This window comes from Bombina bombina, chromosome 5 (assembly GCF_027579735.1).
Source record: "Bombina bombina isolate aBomBom1 chromosome 5, aBomBom1.pri, whole genome shotgun sequence".
Classification (NCBI taxonomy): Eukaryota; Metazoa; Chordata; class Amphibia; order Anura; family Bombinatoridae; genus Bombina; species Bombina bombina.
Genome location: NC_069503.1, coordinates 1,085,167,541 through 1,085,179,644, shown reverse-complemented (window position 1 = coordinate 1,085,179,644; position 12,104 = coordinate 1,085,167,541). Strand labels below are relative to the sequence as shown.

General features: G+C 35.1%; 1 protein-coding gene across 1 annotated transcript in view; it reads right to left on the bottom strand.

Annotated features, from left to right (window-relative positions):
• Positions 1-12,104, bottom strand: part of TG (thyroglobulin) — a 535,242-nt gene that overhangs the window by 494,684 nt on the left and 28,454 nt on the right. The window contains exon 2 of the mRNA XM_053715949.1: positions 1,446-1,554. Coding sequence (XP_053571924.1) covers positions 1,446-1,554 — 109 coding nt within the window. The remainder of the gene's footprint in view (positions 1-1,445; positions 1,555-12,104) is intronic.

Below are 12,104 nucleotides of genomic sequence, written 5' to 3'. Positions count from 1 at the left end.
ATCAGACTAGTTATTTGACTAATACAACTTATTAAACTGTATTTTCTAACCACCAATATAAAAAATATATAGTGCAATTAAATAACTTACATGTGCCTGACATTATAAATACCAGTTATATATAAATTACTTAATTGGTTTGGTATTTATTATATTAGTGGGAACAGAAATAAAGTCCCCTCCTGTTACAGAACTGCCAAGTAAAGTGCCTCAGATAACTTCTACATTATATAGACGGCTTTGTGTACATCTTGTTTTTTACACATTGTATAACTGTTAAAAGCATTGTTGCAAAACTGCTGCTATGTAGTGATCCAGAAATGTTCACTCCCCTGTGTCTACCTACCTGCTTTTCAACAAAGGATGCAAATAGAACAATGTACATTTGATAATTAAACATTGCGCACTCTATTTGACCAATTAAAGAAAAAATGTGGGTTTCATGTCACTTAAATGTATAAAAAAAACTATTGGAACAAAGCAACAAACACAATCAGAGCCCCACATATACACAATTTCACATTTGCAAACAGAAGAAAAAAAAGATTTAATATCTATCTATATATCCTCTGCCTGTGTGTCTGTCCATCTATCTGTCTGTCTGTCTACCTATCAGCTATTCATCTATCTATCAATAATCTGTCTGTCTAACCATCTATCATCTGTCTGTCTATCATCTGTCTATCATCTGTCTATCATCTGTCTATCTATCATATGTCTGTCTAACCATCTATCATCTGTCTGTCTATCATCTGTCTATCTATCTATCTATCTATATATCTAGCTTGCTATCATCTGTCTGTCTAACCATCTATCTGTCTATCTATCGTCTGTCTGTATATCTGTCTATCTGTCTGTCTTTCAGTCAGTCTGTCTGTCTATCTGTCTGTCTATCTATCTATCTATCTATCTATCATCTGCCTGACAAACCATCTATCATCTGTCTGTCTATCATCTATCTATCATCTGTCTGTCTAACCATCTATCTTTCTGTCTATCTGTTGTCTGTCTGTATATCTGTCTATCTATCTGTCTGTCTGTCTTTTAGTTTGTCTGTCTATCTATCTATTATATGTCTGTCTATCTGTCTCTCTGTCTATCATCTATTCATCTATCATCTGTCTGTCTATCATCTATCTATCTATTTATCCATCTATCATCTGTCTGTTTGTCTAACTGTCTGTCTATCATCTATCTATCTATCTATCTATCTATCCTTGTATCTATCATCTGTCTGACAGCCTGTCTATCTGCTTTCTCTCTGTCTATCTATCTATCTATCTATCTATCTATCCTCTGACTATCTATCTATCCATCTATCTATCATCTGTCTGTCTGCCAATCTATCTGTATGAATATCTATCTGTCTGTCTGTCTGTCTTTCTGTCTTTGTATCTGCCTCTAGAAAAATACATTCAATATACAGTAATAAAGCCAGCAGATACCTATACAATCCTTCCTTTGTGCACTGGGGGATGTAGGTGTCGCTACTTAATAGAGCTTTTTCTCTTGCAAGTTCACATGGTCGCAGGGGTTGTGAATCCAGCTTGTATTCTGTATAAATATTAAAAAAATAAAAGTGCAAATTACAAAGAAAAATATAATAATAATTATTATTATTGTAGGGCCACTTTAGTCAAAATTGCATATTCTATTTCATTAGAGCATTTAATTTTAAAACTAGCAGCCCTGCACCTATGTGTTCTGATTGGGTCAGAGGCAGTTCCTACTCGGGACCAACAGTATTCTGCGGCTCCCGAACAGTACTTTAACTGAGTGAGGATTAAATACATAGAGGTGTAGGGTCACTAGTTTTAAAATGACATGCTCTAACGAATTAGAACTTGTAATATTTAGACTACAATAGCCATTTACAATAATAATATTAATACTAAAAAATAAATACATTTTTAAATATTTAATTCAGATTTAGATATTGAAAATATTTCACTTGTAATATTTATATATTGAACAATCTAGTTTATTCATATTTATATCCTTATAATAAATTATATTTTTTCAATATTTATATTTGAATTGTTTATATATTTTATCACATTTATTATTATTATTATTATTATTATAATAAAACAATTAAATTCTAAAGAACTAAATATAAGAATTGGAATACAAACCTGGTTATATATGATAAGCAAAAGTGAAGGACTTAGAGGTGTTTGCTGAAAGAACATTGCTCTAATCATTTTATACAGAATCTTTCTAATGACTTTACAGGTCAAGGTTTAAAAGGACATGAAACTCAATTTTTTGTTATGCTTCAGAAATTAATTAACTTTCTAATTTAATTCTATACCAAATATCCTTCGATCTCTTGGTATATTTTGTTAAAGGAGCAGCAATGCATTACTGGGAACCAATAAAAAGATGCATTTATGTGCAGTCACCAATAAGCAGCTAGCTCCCAGGAGTGCATCATTACTCCTGAGCCTGCATAGATATGCATTTCAGCAAAGGATACCAAGAGAACATAACAAATTAGACAACAGAAGTAAATTGTAAAGCTGCTTAAAATTGTATGTTCTATCCAAATTATAAGAGAAAATACTGGGCTTTCATGACCCTTTAAGATGATCAGGATCCTGCCTTACTATGTATTGCAGTCATCTCTATTATACAAAAAGGTTAACCTTTTTCTGTTGCAACTTTCTAATTTACTCCTATTATCAAAGTTTCTTTGTTCTCTTGCTATCTTTGTTTGAAAAAGCAGGAATGTAAACTTAAGAGCCGGCCCATTTTTGGTTCAGCACCTGGGTAGCTCCTGCTGATTTGTGGCTAAATGTAGGAAAGGCCAGGTTAATAAGTGTTAACAAGAGGCCAGGTTAATTAGGGTTATCAGGAATTTTAGCAGTGAGTGAGTTTAGGTCATAGTTAACATAGTTTTAAGCTGTGTTTGGTTTCATTTTGATAATAAATCCCCTTTTTCATTGAAATAAAAGATTGTTTGTTTATAAATAAAATGTAATAAGATACACTGGTGGTCATACTACAATGTTTTATGTGCATTGCAGAAAAAAAAGTTTAGTGTCTCTACTATGTAAGTTCCAAGCATAAATTATTAGAATTTGTACAGCTAATATGATGTTTAAGAACAAAAACATGTTTAGTGTATAACACAAAACAGATAGTCATTATGTATGTATATAGCACCATCTAGTGGTGAAACATACAATGATACGATCAATATTAGAGGTTTGGGATTTCTTAGAAATTTGTTTTTGCCAGCTGAGCTGAATTACTTATTAATATAGTTCATCTCATAGAATTCACTTTGTTTCAGAGGGGCAGCTAGCATCTTCCTGTAAAGTTAAGCAATACAACTTTGCTGTACATCATCTTACCCTCTTTGCTAGGGCACTGGTTTTACAAACCTGTGCTCAGGCCTCCCCAACAGGACAGATTTTCAGGATTACCTTGGGTGAGAGCAAGTAAAATAACCATGGTTACTAATCAGCTTTATATTTCACCTGAGCTCTAGTTCAGATATCCTCAAAATCTGGCCTGTGTTAGGGAGACCTGAAGACAGGTTTGAACACCAGTGGGCTATGGTGTTCCGCATATCATAAACCATATTCATATATTTAGGCTTCATACATAGATAGATTTACAAAACCAAAATTATAAAGTGCCTTGAAAAGAGTGCTCATACCACACAAGGTTAGTTACTCGATTACAAACAAAACATTTTTACCCAGCACTCCTCTTCAAGGCTTAAAGGGACAGTATACGGTAAAATTGTTTCTCCCTTAATGTGTTTCCAATTACTTTTTAACCAGCTGCAGGGTATAAAATGTATGAGAATTTGCTTTTTAAGGTTTATTTGTGTATATGAAGTAGCTGATTTTGTGTTTTGAAGCCACAACCAAATAAAATGGGTTGAACTTATAGATATAATCAGAGCTAATTACTTTATCACATTGTGTACTTATACAAACTTCTTTATCTTATATCTGCTCATAAACCAATCACCGATACTTGGAGAGAACAATGGAAAATTAACATTTTATTACCTTATCTCTTTTATAACCCACTGGGAGTGTAATTCATTTTACTGACTGTGTTTACACAGCTTGGCCTTGAGGCCAAAAACATTCAGAATAGGTGGGGATACCACAGGCTAAATCAACTATTTCAAATGCAAATATAAGGGTAATAGAAATACTTGTAAACAATTTAATACACTCCAGCAGGTAAAGTGGATCAGTGGGAATAAATTAAAGGTGAGAAATTTTTTGAGTAAACTGTCCCTTTAAACATTCTGAAAAACTCAATAAAGAAGGGTGGCGCTACATGTGCGTATCAATCAAAATACAGGTGTTCCGATCACAACCGGTGAAACAGGGTACTCGCATCTTACTATATCACCCCAGTGCGCCGAGTGGTGTGTGCTGGAAATTATCAGTGTAGCAGCTCACTGGCCCAAGGTTGCTGGAACATCTGGAACCACTCCATAAAAAATCCCAAATGTGCTTCAAAAGGCAGCTGCTCAGAGCAGCGCGATTAAAAGTAACATATTTTATTAAAATCAATAAAAACTATTTTATAATCCATCTATATATACAATGTGTTTCGTAGCGCTAAAAACTGCTGTCTCATCAGGCATCATACACCATTACCCCCTTAATGTGTCTGCACGTGTTTTAAATAGTTGTATTGAGTTCAATCAAGTGATTCCCAGTGTTCCAGCAACTTTGGACCAGTGAGCTGTTACACTGATAATTTCCAGCACGCACCACTCAGCACACGGGGGTGCTTTAGTATGATGTGAGTACCCTGTTTTACTGGTGTGATCGTAGCACCTATATTTTGGTTGATACGCACATGTGGCACTTTCTTTCTTTCTTTATTGAGTTTTTCGGAATCTTTGCACCTTGAGTTGATGAAGAAGATCAGACCGTATGAACTATAACACCTTTATGTGGATCATTCATTGGGGACTCTATTTCATGTTCTATTTGGTGATATATTTTGGAGGACTATTGGACTTTGTAAGCTATTGGTGGCTATAATTATTTGTTCTAAGATTTGTATCTCATTTTGTGTCAACATTTGAAACATAGTAATATTGTCAGTCCTATTTTTTTTTTTTTTTTTTTGCTTTCATTGAAACACAGTACTAGCACCCCCTAGCAATTTTATATTGCATTGTGTTAAGGGTTAAATATTACTTTAAATAAGAACAGGATTTTAGTTACATCCTTTGGCCAAAGTATGATAAACCTGTGTACTATGCCCAGGTAATAATGATGATATGCTTAACATTATACTTGCCTTGTAAAATGAGCTGACACTCTTGCCTCTCTCTGATGTTGCCTGGAATGGACATGGAAAACCTGAAAGCATTCCTGCTAAATACCCCTATCTTCCATGAACAGCCTTGTTTTTTTTTTACCTCCTATAATTGTCCTTGGAGTTTGTCCCACTTTGTAAAACTCTGTCCTGAGCTGTGAATATGCTCATATTGTGGTATTGGAATCTCCTATACTATACACAACAGCAGAATAATAAATTATTTATCTGTATCTAATTTGATGAAATTACATCTGTATATCTCCTCAGTGGTGAAATCCATCAGTACTTCTGTAACCAGATTATTTAACTGCTGAAGAGTATTTCTGGAAATATTTTTCAATTGTGAAAGAATTTGGGATAATATTATAGGCTGCAAGGTGACGTCATATTTTGAACTTGTAAGATGATTTATTTAATTTAGTTTAAAAGTGTGATTTGTACTTTATTTTTAACTCACACATGTGGAGTTCCAGGGAGCCAGCTCCGATTGGCTAAAATAGATGTCTGTGAAAAGAACTTAAATATGGGGGCAGTTTGCAGAGGCTTAGATACAAGATAATCACAGAGGTAAAAAGTGTATTTATATAACTGTGTTGGTTATGCAAAACTAGGGAATGGGTAATACAGGGGTTATCTATATTTTTTAAACAAAACCAATTCTGGTGCAAACTGTCCCTTTAAACTTAAATTGTGTTGCTAATCAATATTATGTAAAGGGGTCATTTACATTAAACCTTCAATGCAGATGGCAATGCTGCTTTTAAAATTCCTCCAGTGACAGAGAAGCATTACCTCCTACAGAGAAGTACAGTAAACCAAGATCACCTTAAAACACTGACTTCAGCCATTTATAAAATGTCATAGTCAATCTCGCTCACAGTGACTATTATCACAATGCTTTTAACATTAGGGCCTGTGTGTTATTGCATTGTCTTTTTATTATGCATGAAACCTCACTTTTTTATTTTGTGATATAGATAGAACATGCAATTTTAAGCAACTTTCTAATTTACTTCTATTATCTAATTTGCGCCCCAATGTCAATGGGGCCAGATATACAGCAGTTCAGCCTGATGGCAGATAACTGACCCCCACTGAGCCCGCTTACTATGTGGAGACGTTTTATGCAATCATTTTTACTGCCTTGGCACAAAAGAACTGGGACCCTGGTGGGTTATTTCTGCTGATCAAGCACATAGGATCTGGAGCCTCCAACAGCACGTTCAGAGCCGTTACAGCTTCTGTGTTCGATCTAAATCTAAAGTCAGGATTGAAGTACAAGCAGAGTCCGTTTGGTTATACCAGTGTGGGGTAGGGTGCTATGCCCCAAATTTGCACCATCCTAGCAGCTGGGAGGTTTGTGTGAACTCTTTGACTCACCTCTTCATAATCTATGGAACTGGGTGAATGCGGCGATTGTAAAACAGACATTAAGTAACATTTTCATTATAAACTACGCCAAACCGCACTAGCTGTATGCTTATGAGGATCTGCCAATCTGAGAATTTCTGTGTACAGCGGTATTCACGAGTGACTCTTCTCTTTAAAAAATAAATAAAATGTTATATTCCTAAGGTGACATTGCTATTAGAACGGATTTAGTATAACTTGCTAGCAGTGGATCGCTTCATATGATTGTATGCATTAAATACGACACTAACTAGAGTTGAACCTATATGACATGATATGATTTTATTTACTTCCTTGCTGTATTGTAAATATGCAGGACCATATAACCAATATCAATTGGTATGTCTATGGGATTGTTTTTCCAACGATACATATTAGAACTGCTTCCTGTTATCGTTGTTGGTTCAGGGACTCTGTATCTTACAGCTAAACCTGATATACTTGGTCACAACTTGTATATATAGACCCTAATGATGGCAATAGAGCCTGAGGTTTGAGGGACACTATATGTTCTCATTTGTTAATTTCTAGTCTTTTTAATTATTGTTTGCAAATTCAGCCACATGCTCTTTATCTATCTATATATCATCTTCCTATGTCTCATACCCAAGCTGTTTAGTTGAGAGTATGTGGGCGCTTATAACCATTCATTTGGTACCCTAACAATTTCAGAGACAGGTTTATTTTACAGCCCTATTATATAAGAGGATGTTAAACATGAAAACTTATTCTTAATCCAGCGTCCTCTTATTTAGAAATATATCAGATCCTACATAGGATCAAATATAGCAACCCTTTAATTTGGTAGTCGCAGCTTTACTTGCCCAAACTATACTCTGCTTTAGGTTTATATGAGCTTCTCATGTTTGTATGGAGACCATATCGTTATACTTTATGCATAGCAGTCACTTGAAATTTTACTTCCTAGCATTAATGGGCGGAAGTCCTAGCCATATGTACCATTTATTATCTACAATTACTTATTTTTGTTTCCCAACTACCAGGACCAGTCAACACATTAGATTTGCATAATCAACAAATGCAAGATAACAAGACAATGCAATAGCACCTAGTCTGAACTTCAAATGAGTAGTAGATTTTTTTTTATAACAAATTTTAAAGTTATGTATATTTCCACTCCCCTTGTACCATGTGATAGCAATCAGCCAATCACAAATGCACATGCTCAGTAGGATCTGGTGACTCAAAAATTGTAAATATAAAAGACTCTGCACATTTTTTTAATGGAAGTAAATTGGAAAGTTGTTTAAAATTACATGCTGTATCTGAATCATGAAAATTTAATTTAACCGGAGTGTCCCTTTAATATTGTTCACTTCAATATTGTTCACTTCAGTTTAGTTGGGCCCAGAAATTATTTTCTATATGTAGCATAAATGAGGTAAGAAAAAAAAAAGAAGAGTTTCTCCTTTATCTCAGATACCTTCCTACATCTACATTTTTAGATTGAGGTCCAAGTGTGGCTTCATGAGTATCCTAGAAGGTTTACATTCCGTTAGGCATGTCACATATCGTATCTTTGTTATGTTTTATTGGATATTGTAACTTGTTTGAATTACTAAGGTGAATTTTCTGTATGCCTTAAAACATCAATAAAAAATATAAAAAAAAATAAAACTACTCTCTGTTCTGCACGAAACTTTGCTACCAACATACACTAAGGCCTGGAATGATGAGCTTGGCTTAGTCTTCAACTGTGCAGCCTGGCGCAAATCCTTCAAGATAGCAAGACAAGCCTCAGTCTCAGTGGAAATACAAGAATTGTACTTCAAATTAGTTAGCAGATGGTACACACCTGTTATTCTTCTCTTAGCAATACATGCTGTAGAAGATACAGATGTACAGGCATATTGCTGCACATATGGTGATCTTGCCCCTGTCTGCAAACTTTTTTTTCAGGGGTGTTGGGGACCATGTCAGATAAACTAGGGCTGATAATCCCAGGCAGCCCTGAGATTCTAATCTTCCATTCCCTCACAAAAATACCAGATAACACAAAATTTTCATTACTGCTAATTATGCTCAACTGTGCCAAAAAACTCATTCCCAAAAATTTGAACTTCCAAAAGATTCCTACTAAGAATGCCTGGACGACTCAAGTCTTGGAGCTGCTTTAATTGGAATGTTACCATTATCTTTGAACCCAAAAACTCGAGCTGCATGAGATGATGCTGGGGTTGTGGCATGGTACCGGAGCATAAGTTCTCACCCTTTGACCGCCCCAAGATGTGGTGCCACCAGGGGCGCAATGAGCATATGTGAATGCATTGCCCCTTCCTTTCCTATTCTCCCCCCCCCCCTTTTTTATTTTTCTCTCTTTTTCCCTGCTTCTAGGGTTCCTTATTTCACCTTATACAATTTTAACATCTCAAATGATTATCATTAGCACATCTATAAGATAACGTTTTCTGGAAAGAAAAAGAATAAGAAAACAGAACAAAACAAACACACAAAAAAAAGGAAAAAGAAAAAGACTGCAAGTTTAATTTGAGAACTCATATATCGCTCTAAAAACTCAGGGCTTATATTAGTCATCTACTTAATATACTTGACTTATACCATACAATCCTACAGTTCTTACATTGTCTTTTAGACTGCCGGGCGCTGACACCAGGATTGATGTAATTTTCCCAGATTCTTTTTTCGATGAATAGTGAATCATAGGCTGTTTCCTTGTAAATATGTCTGGATTTTTGCTTTTCTTTTTATTGCTGTACATTGCACTGAAATTCCAATAAAGCTTATTTTAAAAAAAAAATAGGGTATCACAGGGTTGTTGAACAATTTTGATTGGTTGGGAATCCCAACCAGTCCAAACTGTTCAACACTATGGGATAGACCCTATAGTGAGGTAAACATTGGTATGTTACTTAAAGGGATACCCAAATATTGAGTGTAATGCAGTCTTCTTTGTAAAAAGCTGACTAAAAAAAAAATCACCTAAACATTTCTATAAAAAGGAAGATATTTTACATCAAAATTTCCTCAATAGCCACATTCCATTGTAAAGAGATTTAAAACATCCAATCAGGATGCTAGTCCCGGGACTTGCAATTGAGAGTGCATTTGGCACATGGAGCACATCGTGTTCTCTCCTCAGTTTATAGCTCTCTTTCTACATCCCCTCCTGATCTCTCCCAACTTTCCCTTCCCATCTCTCACTCCACCTCTCCATTCCTACCATTCTCTCTGCCTCTCCCTCCATCTCTCTCTATCCTAATCACTACCTCACCCTCACTGTCTCTCTCCTCCCTACCCCTAGATAAATTTCTACCTCCCCTCCCTATCTCTATCTCTCCCTCAGTCACTCTCGCTACCTTTCCCTCCCTATCTCCCTCCTTAGCTCTTTTCTACCCCTCCTCCCTACCTCTCTTTCCCTCCTCCTCCCTCTGTATCTTTCCTTCCTTAGCTCTCTTTCTACCTTCCTTCTCACTCTGCCCCCTCTATCTCTCAAACTCTACCTCTCCCTCGCTGTCTCTCTCTTACTAGTTCTCTCTATGCCTCTCTCTACCTCCTCCTCCCTATGTCTCTCTCTCTCTCTCCCTCTCTACCTTCTCCCTATGGCCCGATGATCAAAAGTGCTACCAAGCAGCAAAATATTCCAAGGGATCCGCCCCTAGGACAAGTGAGCCTGTCGAGATATTCCAATCTCCCGAAAAAGCAGCACCATGAGACGCATTTACTATGCATGACAGGGGTGTTATCTATAGCTAACATCGCTGCCTATATATGTGCCTAACCACTAATCCTAATACCACTATACCGAAGTACTGCATTATCGCAAACTAACCCTTCACTATTAATCAACCACCACTTATGACCCCTAAACTGCCACATAAGCAACGCAAGTATCTATCCTATAAACCCCTAAACTGCCACATACCCACTGCAAGAACCTTTCCTATTAACCCCTAAACTACCACATATCCACGGAAAGTACCTATCTATTCTATTAGCCCCTATTCCACCACATACCCACCTCAAGTACCTATCTTTCCTATTAACCCGACCGCCATATACCAATCGCAAGTACTTATCTATCCTTTTAACCCCTTCAGAGCCACATACCCACCGCAGATACCTATCTATCATATTAACCCCTATAACATCACATACCTACTACAAGTACCTTAGACTATTAACCTTAAACTGCCACAACCCCTAATGCAAAAAAATTACAGAAAATAATAAAAGACAGTATCCAAAATAAAAAACACCATTATACCTAATCTACATGCCCCATAAAAAACACCCAAAACAAAAAAAACTATAAAGCCTAAAACTAAGACCCCCCTCTACAATACAGGTAACCCCACACCCAAAAATAATAAAGTCTACCTAAAATAAACTATCCTAAAAAAATAAAATGTAAAATAAGAAAGCCTATTCTTAAATATAAAAAACCCATCCAAAAAAGCCTGGGTGAAGATTGCCCATCATCAGATCAAGAGGAGCTGGATTTACGCTCCGTGAGTACAAACTTTGGGGTTAGTTAGGGCTTTTTTGTGAGGCTTTTTATTTTGGGGTGGGGGTTACTTGTATTGTAGAGGGGGGTGTCTTTTAATTTTTTTTATTTGAAAAAGAGCTGGATTATCCATAGGGTAATGCCCTATAAAAGGCCCTTTTAGCATGTAGTAGGCCTTAAACACCTAATTACCCCCATATCTGTATGTGATTAGGTTAGGGCGGCTTGGGGGTTGATAGTGCATTTATATACAATGCTTAAAATATTATGCATTCTTATGTATGATGCATATTTTTTTAAGAATTGCATATAAATTAATATGTATTTATTTTTTTCTTGTATTTATTATTGTAAACATAAATATATTTTTAAAATTGATATTTATGTTCCAAAATTAATTAGTATTAAAATTGTATTATTATATAACAGGCATGTAGTTATGTAATACTATAATTATAAAGCAACTGTCTTTTATAACAAATATATATTTTTAAAATATATTTATATTTAAAATAATTAAACACAATAAGCAAGAATATCTGCATTTTAATTTATATCTAATACTTAAACGAATATGCATTATACACCATGCATTTTATTTCAAACATTGTAGATATAATGTAGTCTGGTCTTGCATTGATATTCAATATTTAAAATGGTATCCATTGTCATGTGTATTGCATATATATTAAAATGTATTTATGTTAGCTTGTTGTGTTTATTAGTGATAACATAGATATATATGATAATATACATTTATGTTATAGTAGTCAGTAGAATTAAATTATATTTTTACAAAACAGGCATGCAATTATGTAGAACTATATCTTTAATTAAACAGTCTTTAACAGCAAATAAACAACAAGCAACATTAATTACATTTTAATTTAAATGCAAA